Raw genomic sequence first — 21,008 nt, 5'->3', positions numbered from 1 at the left:
AAGCAGGAAATTATAGGCCAGTCAGCCTAACATCTGTCGTTGGGAAAATGCTAGAGTCCATTATTAAGGAAGAAATGGCAGGACATTTAGAAAAGCTTAACGCAATCAACCAGAGTCAACATGGTTTTGCAAAAGGGAAATCATGTTTGACAAACATGCTAGAGTTGATAAAGGTAGATGTGGTGTATTTGGATTTCCAGGAGGCATTCAATAAGGTGCCACATAACAAGTTATTGCATAAGATTGGAGCTCACGGTATTGGGGGTAATGTATTAGCGTGGATTGAGGATTGGTTAACACACAGAAGACACAGAGTCGGGATTAGTGGGTCTTTTTTCAGGTTGGAAAGACGTAGCTAGTGGAGTCCCACAAAGATCAATCCAAGGGCCTCAATTATTTACTATCTATATTAATGACTTGGAGGAGGGGGCAGAGTGTAATGTATCCAAATGTGCTGACAATAGGTGGGAGGGCATGCTGTGATGAGGACATAAGGAATCTGCAAGGGGATATAAATAGGTTGAGTGAGTGGACAAAAACTTGGCAGATGGAGTTCAATGTAGGAAAGTGAGGTCATGCACTTTGAAAGGAAGAATCAAAAGGCAGGCTATTATTTAAATGGAGACACACTCCAGAAAAGTGCAGCACAGAGGGATTTGGGTGTTCTTGTGCATGAATCACAAAGTTAGCATGCAGATGCAGCAAGTAATTAAGAAGGCAAATGGAATTTTGGCCTGTATTGCTAGAAGGTTGGAGTTTAAAAATAGGGAAATCTTGTTACAACTGTACAGAGTGTCGGTGAGGCTGCACCTGGTGTACTGTGTACAGTTTTGGTCCCCATTTTTAAGAAAGGATATACTGGCATTGGAGGCAGTTCAAAAGAGATTTACTAAGCTGATTCCTGGGATGAAGGGGTTGACTTATCAAGAACAGCTAAACAGGTTAGGCCTTTATTCATTAGAGTTTAGAAGAATGAGGGGTGATCTTATTGAAACGTAGAAGATTCTGAGGGGGCTTGACAGGGTAGATGTTGAGAAGATGTTTCCACCAATGGGGGAATCTCGAACTAGGGGGCATTAATTTAAAACTGAGATGCAAAGCAATTTCTTCTCTCAGAGGGTAGTGAATGTCTGGAATTCTCTGCCCCAGAGAGGTTTGGAGGCTAGGTCACTGAAGTTATTTAAAGAGAAGGTAGATGATTTTTGAAATATCGGGGAGTTGAGGGCTACGAGGAGCTGGCATGAAAGAGGAGTTGAGGTCTGAATATCAGCCATGATCTTATTGAATGGTGGGGCAAGCTTGAGGGGCTGAATGGCCTACTCCTGTTCCTATTTCTTATGAGGAAACATTTTTTTTTTAAAAAGAAAGAACACAGTGAGCTGATGTGGTGCCTGAAAGTGTGGTGGAAACAGTTTCAATAGGATCATTCAAGAGAAAAAACTACAAAAAAAGTACAGGACTATGGGAAAAGGGCAGGGATCAATTGCCTATATTTACCAAAGAGCACAGTGCAATGGGTTGGTTGGCCTATTTCTGTGCTGCATCATCTATAATTCCAAGGTGCCTTTAAGGGAAAGTTAGATAAGTACATGAAGGAGAACGGAATAGAAAGATATTCAGATAGGATTGGATGAAGGAGGGACAAAAATAAAAAGTGCTGGAAAACTCAGCAGGTCTGACAGCATCTGTGGAGAGAAAGACAGAGTTAACGTTTCGAGTCCATATGACTCTTCTTCAGAACAAGAAGAGAGTTCTGAAGAGTCATACGCACTCGAAACATTAACTCTGTCTTTCGCTCCATAGATGCTGTCAGATCTGCTGAGTTTTTCCAGCACTTTTTGTTTTTGTTTCAGATTTCCAGCATCCGCAGTATTTTGCCTTTATCTTAGATGAAGGAGGGTTGGGTGGCACAGACCAGTTGGATTGAATGGCCCGTTTCTTGTGTTGAAAACCCTATGCAACTCTATGTTAGAACATAAGAAATAGGAGCAGGAGTAGGCCATTCAGCCCCTTGAGCCTGCTCCACCATTTAATAAGATCATGGCTGATCTGATTATGGCCTTAATTCCCACTTTCTGCCTGTTCCCCCATAACCCTAGATGCCCTTGTCAATCAAAAATCTGTTTATCTTATCCTTGAATATATGCAATGACCCAGCCTCCACTGCTTGCTGGGGAAGAGAATTCCAAATTCTAACAACTCAAAAGAAATTCCTCCTCATCTACATTTTAAATAGGAGACCCCTTGATCTTAAACTGTGGCCCCTATTTCAAGATTTCCCCATTCGGGAAGCATCCTCTCAGCATCTACCCTGTCAAACCCCCTCTGAATCTTTTATGTTTCAATAAGATCACCTCTCATTCTTCTAAACTCCAATGAGCATAGACCCAACTTGCTTAACTCTTCCTACATACAACAGACCCCTCATATTAAGAATCAGTCAAATGAACCTTCTCTGAACTGCTTCCAATGCAAGTGTGTCTCCTCTTAAGGTGACCGAAGCACAATACTCTAGGTGTAGTCTCACCAATGTCTGTACAGTTGTACACTACCTGACTTTTGTACTCCACACCACTTGCAATAAAGGCCAACATTCCATTCGCCTTCCCAATTACTGCGGTACCTGCTATAGCAATTACTTGCTGCAACTTTAATTCACAGCCTTGTCTAGTTTACCTGAATTCTTATGGCAGAGAAGGTTCTACTTACGTTGTTTTGTATCTGTCACAATAACTATGATGGTAGCCTTGTGACTCTGTTCCTCCTCTCCATGAGGGTGCATTGGTGTGAGGCAAACTAAGTAGCTCACACCATCTGTTAGTATAACACACAAACACTGCAAAATCACTTGCATTATTCTTCAGTTTGCTGCCCAAGGCAGGTCTAACAGCACCATAATCTCCACCATGGGTAGGGCAAAGAGGCCATCTCAGCAAGAATGGGGATCACACCCCATGCTGTTGGCACCAATCTGATCCACACTGGCTGTCCAGCCAACTGGAGCTTCTGATTCAGAGGAAGGGGCGTCACCCACTGTGCCACAAGACATCCTTGCCCTTTCATTATTACAAAATTATTCTTAAAGTAGTTCTCCTAAACCAGCAATACTTTACTGTATGCAGGTACACTTAGATACTTAATTGTACCAATAACATTCATATTTCTGTTATCTAAGCCCAAGCTTGTGAATAAATTAAACACAGTAAAATCACTTTAAACCATTTTTTTAAACAATTGGCTCTAAAGCAAATTTCTGAAAGTTAGCACAGAAAAGAGTTTTAATGAAAACATTTTAAAGCAAATATATCTGATATAAACAAAAAAGTCTCAACATAACTCCTTGTAGGACCTCAAATAAAATGTACCCACCATTTCAGTTGTCATGCCCTTTCACTCTTGCAGTACTATCGATTATTCTTTTGTCAATTGCACAGATTAAAAAAAAAATCTGTTGAAGAATGTGGGAACTTGGTGATAGAGTGGGATAACATGCAGTGTTTTTTTACTATACAGGCTCAAAGCTCATATGGAGCCTAAACTGATGAGAGTTTGGACAGTCTTAACCAGCTCTGGGGCGGGGAGGGGGTTGATCTATAGTATTAAAATGAGGGGTGGGGATGATCCATAGTATTAAACTGTACACTATGACACAGGCTGCAATATCACTCAGGGTGGTCATAAGAATAGAGCAAAATGCAAGAATTCACAGTGGTGGATTCAGAATGTTCTTCTAAGGTTGCTAAAGGCACATTGTTATGGCTGAGTAAGGAGGACTTTACATCTTGGTATGCTATACTTGCTTGTGTGCGCTTGATGCTGATACTGAACAACTAAAATGGAAAATTATTATTCATTTTCTCAGCGCTCACATATCTGACAGGCACAATATTTATCAAAGAAAAATGATAACATAACGTACTCTTAGCCAAGCTGTACAGACATGGTTAAAACGTCAACAGAAAGGAGACTTTATCTCTGCATTGGTTAAAGAATTTTGGGAAGATCAGACATCTGGAAATGAAGGATCTGCTTCTTCTAGCTGTTAAATCTTGAGAACCATCTACTCTTAATGTGAACCTCCACATAAAATTAGATTAGTTTAGCAAACCCTCTTGTAATAACATATAATTCACCTCCTGCAGGTAAGAAGGGTAACTTACCATGCACAGTATATGTCTCCCTGTTGAAGCTGCCGCGTGAGGAAAGCTGTGCATAAGATGAGGGCCAAGTTCTCTTCCCCATCCGATTCCAGGTTGCATATCATCTCCAATGCATCCTTGCAGTCAACTGCTGAGATCTTAAACAAGTACAAAAATAAACATTTGCAGACTGCAATTAAAATATACTTTCTGGAGCAACTAACAAGGCAAAGGAACTGACAACTCTCCAAAATTCTGGAACGCCACTGAGCACGAGTTGGAGAAGATGGCAACTAACGATCAAACAAACTGGTTTGTGGGAGACCTTTGGAGGTGCACAGAAAGGTGGACAGATTTAGGGAGAGTGTGCCAAAGTATCAGACCAAGATAGCTGAAGGCAATAGGTGGATTAGAGAGGGAAATGTTCAAGAGCAGAGAATGAACACTGACCTGTGGCTATAAAAGATTACAGAGTTAAGGTGGATAAGACTGTTATCTCTGCCAATAAATCCACCTTCTTCAAGACTCAGTGAAACACCTTTGGTCTGATTTTTGCTCTGCAGACAGAACCATGCAAGGTTAGCATCAGCCTCCAATTAGCCTTGGTTATAATAAGAGCTTGCCGACAGCAGATTCATACATGAAGGATATCCATTCCCTGAGGTTTTGAAGAGTTGCTGGCATTCAAGGAATCATGCCCCAGCTTGAAAAATCATATTCAGAAGATAAAATAAAAAATTACAGTATCGTGTATCACATATGCTGTCTGCTTCTGAAATGAGCTCATGCAATGGCATCTTCCGTCCCTCAACACCATATAGTGTTAGACTTTGTTTTCTTTTCATTAACAGAATACACCAGAGATTTGGTTGCGCTTACCACAGCTCAATTATGAAACTCTACTATTGCATTAAGGTTTGAAGAAGCTTTATCCACTGCAGAGAAGGTTCCAATATGGTGCTCACTGACAGCACTTTGGAGGGAAAGGAGGAGGGAGAACATCCCTGACCTGACGAGGAGTGGCTAAATCCACTGTCCTTGTGGGAGCAGGCTTTGCGATAACCAATTTTTTTCATGTGCTGATGCAGCTAGCCATCATCACAGGCATGCATTCTTTTTTTTAAAATCATACCCTACAAAATTCACCGAGTAAGAAAAGCCAAATCGACTGTTAATCGACTCTGGTAGCTGAACTCTGTCTGATCTTTTATTTGATATTCCAGTGCTTCCTGTTTATATTTACTAAAGTACCACTGCATGTAATTAAAATGATTAATATAAAAGACTAAACAACAGAAAATTAACTTCTGGGTGGCAGCCTTCCATCTTGTGCTGTGGTCAGCTGTGTTAAGCATCACCTGATGTGGCTCAGGAGTCCCATACTGGCATGGTAGTCTCTGCCACATTTGCTGCAGCGGAAGACAGTGTAGCTGAGAAGGTGCATGATTTTCTGACCTCTGTTTTCTCTGGGCCCTCTTCTCAGCCGGCTGAGCTTTACTTACAGAAACATTAATATTAAAAAGACATATTATCATAATAGAATCATAACAGCACAGATGGCCATTCGGCCCATCGTGTCCATGCTGGCTCCTCTAAGGAGCAATTCATGTACTGCTATTCTCGCCTTCTCTCCACATCCCTGCACATTCCGCCTTTTCAAATATTCAGAAAATGTAGAAAAATTTATGGCACAGAAAGAGGCCACTGTGCCAGCTGAAAAACTAGTCACCCAACCTAATCCCATTTTCCAGCACTTGATCCATAGCCATGGAGATTATGGGACCTCAGGTGCATATCCAGACACCTTTAAAATGAGTTGAAGGTTTCTGCCTCTACTACCCTTTCAGGCAGTGAGTTCCAGACCCCTACCCACCCTCTTGTGGAAAATCTTTTCCGCTCTCCCCGTTAATCCTTCGATAAATTACTTTAAATCTATGCCTAGTCACTGACCTCTTGCTAAGGTAAAAAGACCCTTCCCATCCACTCTATCCAGACCTCTCAAATTTGTACATCTCAATCAAATCTCCACTCAGCCTCCTCTGTTCCATGGAAAACAACCCCAGCCTATCCAATCTTTCCCAGAGCTGCAATTTTCCAGTCCTGGCAAAATCTTTGGAAATCTTCTCTGTACCCTCTCTAGTGCAATTACATCCTTTCTATAACGAAGTGACCAGAACTGCACGTAGTACTGAAGTTGTGGCGTAACTACTGTTTTATATAGCTCCGGCATAACCTCCCTGCTTTTATATTCCATGCCTTAGCTAATAAAGATTCTGCTACCTTCAAGGATCTGTGGACATGCAGTCTTAAGGTCCCCCGCTACCCCTTCAACTCTCAGTACCCTCCCATTTATTGTGTATTCCTTTGCCTTGCTTGACCTGCTCAAATGCATCACCTCACTCTTCTCCAAACTGAATCCCATTTGCCACTTTTCTGCCCACCTGACCAGTCCACTGATATTTTTCTTCAGTCCACAATTCACCAAGGCTCCTTAGACAGCACCTTCCAAACCCACAACCACAATCATCTAGAGGGACAAGGGCAGCAAATTGTTGGGAACACCACCACCTGGAAGTTCCCCTCCAGGTCACTCATCATCCTGACTTGGAAATATATCACCATTCCTTCACTGTCGGTAGGTCAAAATCCTGGAACTCCCTTCCTAACAGCACTGTGGGTATACCTACACCACATGGACTGCAGCAGTTCAAGGCAGCAGCTCACCACCACCTTCTCAAGGGCAACAAGGGATGGGCAATAAATGCTGGCCCAGCCAGCGAAGCCCACATCTCATGAATGAATAAAAAGTTTCCCTCCTCACCATCAACCATGTGGCCAATTTTTGTATTGTCTGCAAACTTCTTGATCATGCTCCCTACATCTAAGTCCAAATCATAAATATATACCACAAAAAGCAGGGGACTTAGTACTGAACCCCACTGGAAACAGCCTTCCAGTTGCAAAAATATCTGTCAACCGTTACCCTTTGCTTCCTGCCACTGAGCCAATTTTCTATCAAGTTTGCTATATTTTCCTGGGTCCCACAGGCTTTTTAAAAAAAAAGTCTACTATGTGGGGCCTTGTCAAAAGCTTTGCTAGAATCTATGTAGACCACATTAATTGCACTACCCTGATCAATCCTCCTCGCTGCCTATTCAAAAAATTCAATCAAGTTAGTCAGACACAGTCTTACCTTAAATCCATGCTGACTGTACTTGATTACTCTGTGCCTAAGTGACGGTTTAACATGTCTCTTAGAACTGATTCCAATAATTTGCCCACAACCTAGGTTAGATTAACCGGCCTGTAATTATTTGGTCTATTCCTTGCTCCATTTTTAAACAAAGATACAACATTAGCAGGCCTCCAATTGATCTGCATCCAGTGAGGATTTGAAAATGATGGTCAGAGCATCCACCATTAATTGATTGCCTGCAGATTATCACAAAACTGAAATTCTCCTGTTTGGAAATAATACTGCTGGATGTGAAAGTCCCTGAAAGAACATACATACAATTTTTATTTAAAATCTTTTACTTTGGCATAACCACAAGAGAGTCAATAATTTGGCCATGCTTACCTCTTCCATCAAGATGTCGCTGGATGATGCAGTACAGAGACAGGTAAGGTAGATCTGTTTAAAAATACTCTTTGTACCAATTTCTGGATGTTCTGCACAAACTTTTGCCAACTTTGTAGCCTGATCAATTCTCTTTCCTTTGACAAGGTGTCGGATTCGCATTTCAAGGAGGGCAGGACCTTCCTGTATCAGAAATTCATTCACTGCAAAGATCATAAATCTATCAATATCCTCAATGATTGCTCGTTTTATGCAAACAATTTTATAGACTACAAGTTTCCAAATCTATTGTCGTGTCGCCTTTACAAGTTCCTAGTCTGCAGCTGAACCCAACTGTACTCTTCTATTGTATGCCTGAAGGAGCGCAACCAGGAAGTTTGCATGTATCATCAAAAGCTGGAGTCCAGCACAACTGATGACTTAGAAGGTATACAAGTTTAAATATAACATATACAGAACATAGAAACTAGGAGTAGGCCATTTAGCCTTTCAAGCCTGCTCCGGCATAGCTGATCCTCTACCTCAACACCATATTCTCGCTTTCTCTCCATGCCCCTTGATGCCCCCAATATCCAAACATTTATCAATTTCTTTCTTGAATATACTCAGTGACCCGGCCTCCACAGCCTTGTGGGAGATAATTTCACAGGTGAAAAATTTTTTCCTCATCTCAGTCCTAAACGGCCTGCCCCATATTCTGAGACTGTAGGCCTTGGTTCTACATTCCCCAACCACGGGAAACATCCTTCCTGCATTGTTTGTCTTGCCCTGTTAGAATTTTATATGGTTCAATCAGATCCCCTCTCATTCTCCTAAACTTTAGCAAATACAGAACATGTACTTTAAAAATGCAGCTTCTCCAATTTTAACTATTGGCATTAAATACCCATTCTGCTTCCATGGTCAAGTGATTCAAAAGGACCAAAAACCAACTCATAACATGAGTACCATATGATATAGCACTGAAGGTCACTCAGCCATTGTGCATGCCCCAGCTCTTTGGTAGAGCTATTCAAATAATCCCTGTTCTTTTCCCATAACCCTGTAACTTTTCTCCCCTTCAAGTATTTATCTAATTCTCTTTTGAAAGTTACTATTTAACTTGCTTTCACTACCCTTTCAGACAATGCATTTCAGGTCATCTTTAGTCACTGCGTGAACAAGTGGCTCATGTCACCTCTGGTTCTTTTGTCAATTACCTTAGATCTGTGCCCCCTGATTACAAACACTTCTCGGAGTTATACAGGACAGAATGAGGCATTTGGCGCATCAAATCCATGCTGGCTCTCTGTAGAGCAATCCAGTCAGTTACATTCCCCCACCCTATTTTTGTGACCCTGCAAGTTTAATTCCCTCAACTGCCCATCCAATTTCCTTTTAAAATTATTGTCTTCCCCTTGTAGGCAGTATGTTCCAGGTCATTACCACTTGTTGCATAAAAAAGTTACTCTTCACATCCCCTTGCATCTCTTGCCCAAAGCTTTAAATCGTTGTCTCCTTAGTCCTTGTACCATAAGCTATTGGAACAGTTTTTCTTTGTCTACCTAACCTAAACCTGTCAGAATCTTGTACACCTCTATCAGTTCTCTCCTCAACCTCCTTTGCTCCAAGGAGAACAACCCTAGATTCTTCAATGTAGCCTTGAAGCTAAAGCCCCATATCAATGGAACCATTCTGATAAACAATACTCTATTAAACCTGGTTAGACCACAGCTAAAGATTCAGCATAACTTCCCTGCTTTTGTACTCTACCTCATTTTATGAAGTCCAAAATCCTATTTGCTTTGCTAACTACTGCCACTTTCAAGGATCCATGCATATGGGCCCCAAGGTCTCTCAGGCTCTGCAGACTCTTTAGAACTGTTCCATTAAGTCTATATTGCCTTTCCCTATCCTGTCTGCCAAAATACATCACCTGAACATCTCTGCATTAAATTCCATTCTGCCACTTGTCTGCCCATTCTGCTAGCCTATGTCCTTTGCAGTCAATTGATATCATCCTCAGTGTTATCACACCTCCAACTTTGATATCATCAGCAAATGTTGAATTTTTATCTGTATTCTGAGATCCAATTCAATGTTGAAAAAAAAAGAGGTATTGACCTTCAGGATAATCCACTGTCTACTATCCTACAGCAAAAAAAAAACAACCATTCACCACAACCCACTTTTTTCTGTCTTTAAACCATTTTAAAAAATCTAAGCTGACACTAACCCTCTTATTCCAGGAGTCCCAATTTTGTTAACCAGCCTTTTTATGTGGTACTTTGTCAAAGGCTTTCTTAAAATCCATACAGACAACACTCACTGTATTCCCTTAGTCAAACTTCAGTTACTTCATCAAAACCTCTGACACTGGAAATGGTTTACCTTATTTACTCTATCAAAACCCTTCATGATTCTGACCACCTCTATAAAATTTCCTTTTAACCCTCTCTGCTCTAAGGTTATTAATTCCAGCTTCTCCAGTCATCCACATAATTGAAGCCCTTCATTCCTGGTACCGTTCTAGTAAATCTCTCCTGCATTCTCTTTAAGACTTTGACATCCTTTCCAAAGTGTGGTGCCCTGAATTTAACAGAATACTTCATATGTGGCCTAGCCAATGTTTTATAAAGAGTTAGCATAATTTCCCTGCTTTTGCACTCTACTGGTAAAGCCAAGGATTGGCCATGCTCTTTCCCTCTCAGAAACAGCCTTCTGGACTGGTCCTTCAAACATGTGTGTAAATGTATCCCCAAGTCTCTATTCCTGCACTCTCCATAAACTTGTACAAATTAGTTTCTATTGTCTCTCCTTAATCTTCTGAACAAATGCATTATTTCACACTTTGTTTTAAATTTCATCAGCCATATGTTTGTCTATTTCACCATTCCATGTCCTCCTGAAATCTTAGGCATGAAAGGTGGAGGCCATCTCTTTACAGGGCCCTTGCCCTAATCTTTATGGTTGGTACAAGTGTTTAACAATTTTAAAGGCTTCTTGAGAGAATCCATACTGACAAGAAAAACTGGAACCCAATTCATCTGAGGCAGAAAAGTTAATTAATCTGATGGGATCCAGCCACTGGGGAAGTTGTCTAGGAATAATACAGGTGAAGCTAATGTAATAATAGACTCCTCCTGAAAAAGAAAAAGCTAACAAACAGAAGAAAGGGAGGAGCTATCTGGTACCAAAGATTTTGCTCTGAAAATGGCAGCCCTGAACACTGAAAAAGATGCAAATCAATTAATGCCATAACATGAGAAATCTCCTGTCTGTGACACATTCAAGTCAGAAATTTGCATTTATATGGTGCTTTTCATGATATCAGGCTGCCTCAAAGCACTTCATAACAAACAAACTACTTTTCAAGTATAGTCATTGTTGTTATGTAGGCAAATATAGCAGACAATGTCATGGGATCTTTTATGCCCATCTGAGTGGACAGTCAAGGCCTCTGTTTAGCATCTCACCCAAAAGATTATACCTTTGACAATCCAGCATGCCCTTAGTAGTGTGCTGAAAATAACAGCTTTGTTAGGAAGGCTTGATCACATTATCTTTTGACTCAAAAATGAGTGTGCTGCCATTGCACCCACCCCAACACCAATCAGCACTGCTATACATGAAATTGTACATCTATATTAAATTAATTTCCCATTAAGGATGAAATCTATTTAATGTTAATTCACAGTGGTGAGAAATCGAAATTGCATCCTTCTGAGCTAATTTTTAACGCACTTTTAAATTCTATTTAAATGACTGCTACTTTAAGCCGACTAAGTTCTGGCAAAAGATCCGTGTGGAGAGACAGATAAGAATTGAATGAACAACATTTAAAGTGGTGAAGTAGAATTTTCCTTGTTGCAGGAAGCAAGGGAGAAGCTGTGACAGATAATAGATTTTTCAGTTTAACTTGTCAGCTGGTACAGGAAAAGCAAGCTGCAGAATTTGTGGGTAATTTGAACCAAAACCCTTCAAACTGTAAATGGAACCAAACCATTGGGTCATGAGTCATTAAAATAAATAAGGTGTCATGCAGATCTCCAAATCTCTGGATTCTGCCCATCCACTGTCTCTCAGGTTTGTTACAACATAACTTGACTTACACCACAAAACAATGAATTATCGCCATTTTTAGCCTCCAGTGTACACCATTAAGATGAGAGTAAATAAATTGTTTTTTTAACCACTTCAGAAGTATTTAGGTAGCACAATCAGGGAATTAATTTTTAATTAGACTTGCATCTTTCTCTAGTGTCTCGTTTCTTCCTTTATGCCCAGTCAAGCACATCTTGGCCATGAGTCCCATCTCTTGCACCTCCACCATATTCCCAATACTCCCATATTCCCACTAGGCCCACCAGGTGGGTCTACACTGGAGTGCTGCTTTGGGCTGCAGCAGAGTGCTTAAGTTGGAGTTTGGTGACTGAGGGAATTTAAGGGTTAATTTCAATCTAAAGTCTAGTTTTTCTTTAATTTAGTAATTAACTAAAAATTACTGTTTGGGTTGGAAGGAGGTGAGTTTTAGGCCAGCTTCAAAACAGGGTTTATACAGGCTCTGCTTGCAGCTACAACTAGTTAATTAGATAACTGACTTAAACAGGTTTTCAGAGGCTAGATTCAGAGAGTGTAAAAACAGGCCAACTTACAGTGCTGACTTTGTCTGCACTGGAGTGCTGCTTTGGGCTGCAGTAGAGTGGTTAAGTTGGAGTTTGGACTGAGGGAGTTTGGTGAGGAGGGAACGAGGTGATCCTTTGAGAACTGTGAGTACAGTCAGGTAAGTATTTACTACTTTTATCACTTATAGTTTTTAAGGTCTTATTTTGTGGTTCATTGTTTGTAAGGGCGATATTCTGTAACAACGAGGAGCAGGGAAGAAGGGCCTTAGAGTAATTGATATTATTTGATATGAAGTATCTTCCAAAAGGTTTAATTTAATTTTAAGGGGTAAGTCATGGCAGGAGAGTTCAAAGCCGTGGTGTGCTCCTCCTGCTCCATGTGGGAAGCCAGGAACATTTCCAGTGCCCAGGGCCAGCATGTGTGCGGGAAGTGTCTCCAGCTGCAGCTCCTGGAAGCCCGGGTTTTGGAGCTGGAGCGGTGGCTGGGGACACTGTGGAGCATCTGCGAGGTGGAGAGTATCATGGATAGCACTTTTAGAGAGGTGGTTACATTGCAGTCCAAGAGTCCACAGGCAGTAAGGGAATGGGTGACCACCAGGCAGAGCAAGAGGACTAAGTAGACAGTTCAGGAATCTCCTGTAGCTATTCCTCTGCAAAACAGATATGCCGCTTTGGATACTGTTGAGGGAAATGGCCTCTCAGGGGAAAGCAGCAACAGCTAAATTTGTTGCACCACGGTTGGCTCTGCTGCACAGGGGAGGGATAAAAGTATGGGAATGCAATAGTTATAGGGGATTCAATGTAAGGGGAATTGACAGGTGTTTCTGTGGCCACAAACGAGATTCCAGGATGGTATGTTGCCTCCCTGGTGCTAGGGTCAAGGATGTCTCAGAGCGGCTACAGGACATTCTGAAGGGGGAGGGTGAACAGCCAGTGGTCGTGGTATACATTGGTACAAACGACATAGGTTAAAAAAAAAGGATGAGGTCCTAAAAGCAGAATATAGGGAGTTAGGAAGTAAGTTGAAAAGTAGGACCTCGCAGGTAGTGATTGCAGGATTACTACCAATGCCACGTGTTAGCGAGAGTAGAAATAGCAGGATATATCGGATGAATACGTGGCTGAAGAGATGGTGTGAGGGGGAGGGTTTCAGATTCCTGGGACATTGGGACTGGTTCTGGGGGAGGTGGGACCAGTACAAACTGGACGGGTTACACCTGGGCAGGACCGGGGCTGATGTCCTAGGGGGAAATATTTGCTAGAGTGGTTGGAGAGGGTTTAAATTAAAATGGCAGGGGGATGGGAACCTATGCAGAGAAGTCAGAGGAGGGGGAATCAAGGACAAGAACAAAAGACAGAAAGGGGAATAAGAAAAATGATAGGCAGAGAAATCAAAGGGCAAGAATCAAACAGGGCCTCTGTGAAAAATTGTGGGAACGGGACAAGTAATGTTAAAAAGACAAGCCTTAAGGCTTTGTGTCTTAACGTGAGGAGCATTCACAATAAAGTGGATGAATTAACCGCGTAAATAGATGTAAACAGATATGATATAGTCAGGATTACGGAAACATGGCTGCAGGGTGACCAGGGATTGGAATTGAACATCCAGGGGTATTGAGATTTAGGAAGGACAGACAAAAAGGAAAAGGCGGTGGAGTTGCGTTGCTGGTTAAAGAGGAAATTGACGCAATAGTGAGGAAAGATATTAGCTCCGACGATGTGGGATCTCAAAGGTAGAGCTGAGAAACGCTAAGAGGCAAAAGACGTTAGTTGGGGTTGGATATAGACCTCCAAACTGTAATGGTGATGTTGGGAATGGCATTAAACAGGAAATTAGAGACACATGCAATAAAGGAACATCTGTAATTATGGGTGACTTTAATCTGTATATAGATCGGGCAAATCAAATTAGTAACAATGCCGTATAGAGGAGGAATTCTTGTGGTGTATACGGGATGGTTTTCTGGACCAATACGTTGAGGAACCAACTAGAGAACAGGCCATCCTAGACTGGGTATTGTGTAATGAGAAAGGGATAATTGGCAATCTGGTTGAGTGAGGTCCCTTGGGGATGAGTGACCATAATATGATTGAATTCTTCATCAAGATGGAGAGTGACATAGTTGCTTCTGAGACTAGGGTCTTGAATCTTAATAAAGGAAACTACGATAGTATGTGGTGCGAGTTGGCTATGATGGATTGGGAAACTTTACTTAAAGCGGTGATGGTGGATAGGCAATGGCAAACGTTCAAAGAGCACATGGGTGAACTGCAACAATTGTTTATTCCTGTCTGGCGCAAAAGTAAAATAGGAAACCATGGCTTACAAGGGAAATTAGAGATAGTATTAGATCCAAGGAGGGGGCATACAAATTGGCCAGAAAAAACAACAGAGCTGAGGATTGGGAGCACTTTAGAATTCAGCAAAGGAGGACCAAGGGGTTGATTAAGAAGGGGAAAATAGAGTACAAGAGCAGGGAACATAAAAACTGACTGTAAAAGTTTCTATAGGCATGTGAAGAGAAAAAGATTGGTGAAGACAAATGTAGGTCCCTTACCGTCAGAAACAGTGGAATTTATTATGGGGAACAAAGAAATGGCTGACCAACTAAATACATGCTTTGGTTCTGTCTTCACAAAGGAAGACACAAATAACATACCAGAAATGGAGGAACACAGGGTTTAGTGAGAGGGAGGAAATGAAAGAAATCAGTATTAGTAGGGAAATGGTGTTGGGGAAATTGATGGGATTGAAGGCCGATAAATCCCCAGGGCCTGATAATCTACATCCCAGAGTACTTAAGGTAGTGGCCCTAGAAATAGTGGATGCATTTATGGTCATCTTCCGAGATTCTATAGACTCTGGAACAGTTCCTACAGATTGGAGGGTAGATAATGTAACCCCACTATTTAAAAAAAGGAGGTAGAGTGAAAACAGGGAATTATGGACCAGTCAGCCTGACGTCGGGAGTGGGGAAAATTCTAGAGTCCATTATAAAAGCTTTAATAGCTGAGCACTTGGAAAACAATGGCAGAATCAGACAGGGTCAGCATGGATTTACGAAAGGGAAATCAAGTTTGACAAATCTACTGGAATTTTTCGAGGATGTAACTAGTAGAGTTGATGAGGGGAAGCCAGTGGACGTGGTTTATTTAGACTTTCAGAAGGCTTTCGACAAAAAGTCCCACATAAGAGATTAGTGTGTAAAATTAAAGCGCATGGGATTGGGGGTAGTGTATTGAGATGGATAGAAAACTGGTTGGCAGACAGGAAACAAAGAGTAGGAATAAACGGGTCTTTTTCCGAATGGCAGGCAGTGACTAGCGGGGTACCACAGGGATCGCTGCTGGGACCCCAGTTATTCACAATATATATTAATGGTTTAGATGAGGGAACTAAATGTAATATCTCCAAATTTGCAGATGACACAAAGCTGGGTGGGAGGGTGAGCTGTGAGAAGGATGCTTCAGTATGATTTGGACAAGCTGAGTGAGTGGGAAAATGCATGGCAGATGCAGTATAATGTGGATAAATGAGAGGTTATCCACTTTGGTAGTAAAAACAGGAAGGCAGATTATCTGAATGGCTATAAATTGAGAGAGGGGAATGTGCAACGAGACCTGGGTGTCCTCGTACACCAGTCGCTGAAGGTAAGCATGCAGGTGCAGCAGGTGGTAAAGAAGGCAAATGGTATGTTGGCCTTCATAGCGAGAGGATTTGAGTACAGGAGCAGGTATGCCTTGCTGCAATTTTACAAGGCCTTGGTGAGACCACACCTGCAATAGTGTGTGCAGTTTTGGTCTCCTTATCTGAGGAAGGCTGTTCTTGCTATAGAGGGAGTGCAGCGAAGGTTTACCAGACTGATTCCTGGGAAGCGGGACTGACATATGAGGAGAGATTGAATCGGTTAGGATTATATTTGCTGGAGTTCAGAAGAATGAGGGGGGATCTCATAGAAACCTATAAAATTTTAACAGGACTAGACAGGGTAGATGCAGGAAGGATGTTCCTGATGGTGAGGGAGTCCAGAACCAGGGGTCACAGTCTGAGGATACGGGGTAGACCATTTAGGACTGAGTTGAGGAGAAATTTCTTCACCCAGAGAGTGGAGGGCCTGTGGAATTTGCTACCACAGAAAGTAGTTGAGGCCAAAACATTGTATGTTTTCAAGAAGGAGTTAGATATAGCTCTTGGGGCAAAAGGGATCAAAGGATATGGGGAGAAAGCAGGAGCAAGCTATTAAGTTGGATATTCAGGCATGATCATAATGAATGGTGGAGCAGGCTCGAAGGGCCGAATGGCCTACTCCTGCTCCTATTTTCTATGTAAACTGCTGAGCATCCAACCTGCCCTCCAGGTCCCTAGTTATTTCCTCCAGGTACTGTCCCCCTCTCCTTTAAATCTGCTGCTATCAATACTCTCCATAGAACAAAACAACTCTTGACCTCACCATCCTTGCAAATTACTGCAAATTCCCTTTTCTCTCCAAAGTCCTTGAACCTGTTGTCGCCTCCCGTCTTTCCCGGAATTTCATATTTGAATGCCTCCAATCAAGTTTCCACCCCAGCCAGAGTATCGAAGCAGCTCTTAACAAATTCACAGATGGCATCCTATATGACTGTGACAAAAGTAAACTATCCCTCATCCTTTTTGACCTGTCTGCAGCCTTTGACACAGCTGACCACGCAATCCTCCTCCAATGCATCTTCACTGTTATCCAGCTGGGTAAGACTGCACTCACTTGATTCCATTCTTCTCTACTTAATCCTAGCCAGAGTACCACTTGTAACAGTTTTTTTTCCTGCTCCTGTACCATCATCGCTCATGGCCCTGATGGATCTATCCTTGGCCCCTCCTATTTCTCATCTGCATGCTGCCCCTTGGCAACTTCTGAAAACCCAGCGTTAGTTTTCACAGGTACACTGATGACACCCAGTCCTACCACAGCACAACCTCTCTCGACACCTCCACCATTGCCAAATTATTAGATTACTTGTCGTCTGACAATCAGTGCTTGACGAGCATAAACTTTGTTTTTTATTACTCATGTCATGAGAGTGTCATTGGCAAGGCTAGCATTTGTTGCCCATCCCCAATTGCTGATTGGTGATGGTGGGCTGTCTTCTTCAACTGTTGTGGTCCATGTGATGTAGATACATCCACAGTGTGATTAGGGAGTTTCACGTTTTTGGCCTAGTGACAGTGAAGAAACAGGGATATAGTTCCAAGTCAGGATGGTGTGTGGCTCAGAGGGGGAACTTGTTTGGAAGATGCTGTCAAAGGAGGCTTGATGAATTGCTATGGTGTATCTTGTAGATGGTACACACTGCTACCACTGTGCACTGGTGGTGGGAGTTGGGGTGCCGATTAAGAGGGCTGCTTTGTCCTGGATAGTGTTGAACTGAATGTGTTGCTGGAATTGCACTCATCCTGGCAAGTGGAGGGTATTGATAAGACTGAAGACTCCATTTCCTAGCTGCCAGCTCCAACCATCCCCTTGGCAACAGCCTGAAGCTGAATCAGACTGCTCACAATCTCAGCATCAAAAGGACCAAAACCAGAAATGAAAAAGTAAACAAAATGGGATCAGTGGTTACAGTTTGAAACTGTTGAACTCAATCTTGAGTCTGGAAGCTGTGAAGTGCCAAATCGAAGTGGAGAATTAAAACAAAAGGCAACTGGAAGCTCAGGGTCATGCTTGCAGACTGGACGGAGGTGTTCTACAAAGAGGTCACCCAATCTGTTTGGTCTCCCCAGTGTGGAGAAAGCCACAATGTGAGCAGTGAATACAGTATGCTAAAATTGAATGTAGTACATGTAAATCACTCTTTCACCTGGAAGGAGTATTTGGGGCTTTGCATGATGAGGGAGGAGATAAATGGTTAGGTGTTGCATCTCCTGCACTTGAACAGAAGGATGCATGGGAAGGAGAGGGGGTGTTTGTGGAATGAAGCAGGGTGTACAGAGGGAATAGTCCCTATGGAATGCTGAAAGGGAGGAGGTGGTGTGTTTGATGGTGGCATCATGCTAGAGGTGGCAGAAATGGCAGTGGATGGACTGTCAGATATGAAGACTGGCGGGATGGAAGATGAGGACAAAAGGAACACTATCATGGTTCTGAGAAAGAGGGAGATGTGACAGCAGAGGCGCATGAATGGAACAGAAACAGATGGGGTAAAAGCAAAACACTGCAGTTGCTAGAAATCTGAAATAAAAACAGAAAATGCTGGAAAAACTCAGCAGATCTTGCAGCATCTGTGGAGAGAGAAATAGAGTTAGTGTTTCGAGTCCGTATGACTCTTCTTCAGAGAAACAGTTGGGGCTCCTGTGAACCAGGGTAGGAGTAAATTCTTGGTTGAGGAAGGAGGAAGAAATATCAGAAATGCTTGTATGGAAGACTGCATCATTAGAACAGATGCGACAGATGCAGAAACTGGGAGAACGTAATGGAATCCTCACAGGGTTTGGGGAAGTGTAGTTGAGGTAGCTTTGGGAGTCAGGAGGTTTATAGTGAATATTATTTGATAGCCTATCCTCAGAAATGGAAAGAGAAGTCAAGGAAGGGAAGGGAAGAGTTGGGGATGGGTCATGTGAAGGTAAGAGAAAGGTGGAAATTGAAAGTGAAGTGATGAAATTTCTAGTTCAGTCTGAGAAAAGGAAATGGAAATGTGACTGACTCTTAAATGCCCTCTGAACAAGGATAATTAGGGATGGGCACTAAATGCTGGCCAAGCCACATCCCATGAACAAATAAAAAAAACAATCAACATAGTAGGGGGAGGGTGATAAGGCAGAGGTCATGGTACATGTTGGTACCAATGACATAGGTAGAAAGAAGGCCTTGCATCAAGAATTCAAGGAGTTAGGCAGTAGACTAAAAAGCAGGACCTCTCGGGTTATAATCTCTGGATTACTCCCAGTGCCATGTGCTAGCGAACACAGAAATAGGAGAATAGCGCAGATGAATACATGGCTTAAGAGTTGGTGCAGGAGGGAGGGTTTTAGATTCCTGGATCACTAGGACCATTTCTGGGGAAGGTAGGGCCTGTACAAGCGGGACAGTCTACATCTGAACCAGAGCGGGACTAACATCCTTGCGGGCGGGGTTGCTAGTGCTGTTGGGAGGAGTTTAAACTAATTCGGCAGGGAGAGGGGACACAGAATGTTAGCAGAATAGGGACACATCATAATACTGTAAAACAATCAAGTCAGAGGGAGTACAGCTGCATTAAGTTTCAAGGGAGTAAGGCAAGGCTGGATGGCTTCTACTTTAATGCCAGGAGTATTACAGGTAAAATGGATGGGTTAAGGGTGAGGATTGACACATGGAATTGTGATATAGTAGCCATCACAGAGACGTGGTTGAGGGAGGGGCAGGATTGGCAGCTCAACATTCCAGGATATAGAATCTTCAGGCAAGACAGGGGAGTGGGTTAAAGAGGGGGAGGCTTTGCATTATTAGTTAAGGAGTCAGTTACTGCAGTAAGGAGAGATGATATCTTGAAGGGGGCATTGAATGAAGCTTTGTGGGTAGAGTTTAGGAATAAAAAAGGGGCAGCCACATTGTTAGGTGTTTATTATAGTTAGCGGGAAATTGAGGAGCAAATATGTGCACAATTTGCGGAGGTGTGTAAAAACAATAACAATATTAGGTGATTTCAACTTTCCCAATATTAATTGGGATAGACATAGTATTAAGGGCTTGGATGGAGTGGATTTCTTGAAATGTGTACAGGAGAACTTTTTAGGTCCAACAAAGGACGGCGCAGTGCTGGACCTAATTCTGGGGAATGAAGCCGGACAGGTGGCTGAGGTGGTGGTGGGGAGCATTTTAGTGATAGCGACCACAACATGGTGCAATTTAAGCTTGTTATGGACAAAGAAATAGGCAAGCTGCAAAAAAATGTTTTGGATTGGGGGAGAGCGGATTTTAGTAAAATAAGGCAGGATCTGGCCAAGATAGACTGGGAACAGCTACTTGTGGGGAAATCTACAGAAGAGCAGTGGGGGGCGTTCAAAAAGGAAATGGGGAGGGTACAGGCTCAACATGTTCCCTCTAGGGTGATAGGAAGGAGTAACAAGCCCAGAGAACCATGGATGACCAGAGATATTCAGGATACGATGAGAAGGAAAAGAGACGCTTTTAGCAGGTACAAGGGGAGCAAATCAGCGGAGACATTAGTGGAGTACAGAAAGTTCAGGGTGGAGCTTAAGAAAGCAATTAGGAGAGCAAAGAGGGGCTATGAGAAAGCTCTGGCTGGTAAAAGTAGGGAAAATCCCAAGATATTCTATAAGTATATCAATAGGAAGAGGATAACCAGGGAAAGAGTAGGGCTCATTAGGGACCAAGGGGGCAATCTATGGGTGGAGCCAGAGAACATTGCTACTTCACATCCGTCTTCACCCAAGAGAATGAGGATGAAGGTATGGAACTCGGGGAGAGAGACTGCGAGGTTCTTGAGAAAATTGATATTGGGAGTGACAAGGTATTGGTGGTGTTGGCTGGCTTAAAAGTGGACAAAACTCCAGATCCAGGTGATTTGTGTCCCAGACTGCTGAGGGAGGCAAGGGAGGAGATCGCAGGGGCTCTGACCCAAATTTTTAATTCCTCTCTGGCCACAGCGGAGGTGCCAGAGGACTGGAGAACAGCTAATGTGGTTCCGCTATTTAAGAAAGGTTGTTAA

The 21,008-nt window shown here is 42.5% G+C and overlaps 1 protein-coding gene across 5 annotated transcripts in view; it reads right to left on the bottom strand.

Moving 5' to 3' along the window:
- Nucleotides 1-21,008, bottom strand: part of LOC144689595 (zinc finger protein 292-like) — a 263,203-nt gene that overhangs the window by 21,571 nt on the left and 220,624 nt on the right. For 4 of the 5 annotated variants that reach the window (XM_078556806.1, XM_078556809.1, XM_078556808.1 and 1 more), the window contains 2 exons: nucleotides 7,720-7,922; nucleotides 4,161-4,297 (listed from right to left, as the gene is read on the bottom strand). In XM_078556806.1, the coding sequence (XP_078412932.1) occupies nucleotides 4,161-4,297; nucleotides 7,720-7,922 (340 nt within the window). Of the gene's footprint in view, nucleotides 1-4,160; nucleotides 4,298-7,719; nucleotides 7,923-21,008 lie in introns of those variants that run through there. The other variant, XM_078556810.1, reaches the window with a different exon arrangement.

Source organism: Cetorhinus maximus, chromosome 14 (assembly GCF_964194155.1).
Source record: "Cetorhinus maximus chromosome 14, sCetMax3.hap1.1, whole genome shotgun sequence".
Lineage (NCBI taxonomy): Eukaryota > Metazoa > Chordata > Chondrichthyes > Lamniformes > Cetorhinidae > Cetorhinus > Cetorhinus maximus.
This window is presented reverse-complemented; position numbering and strand designations above follow the sequence as displayed.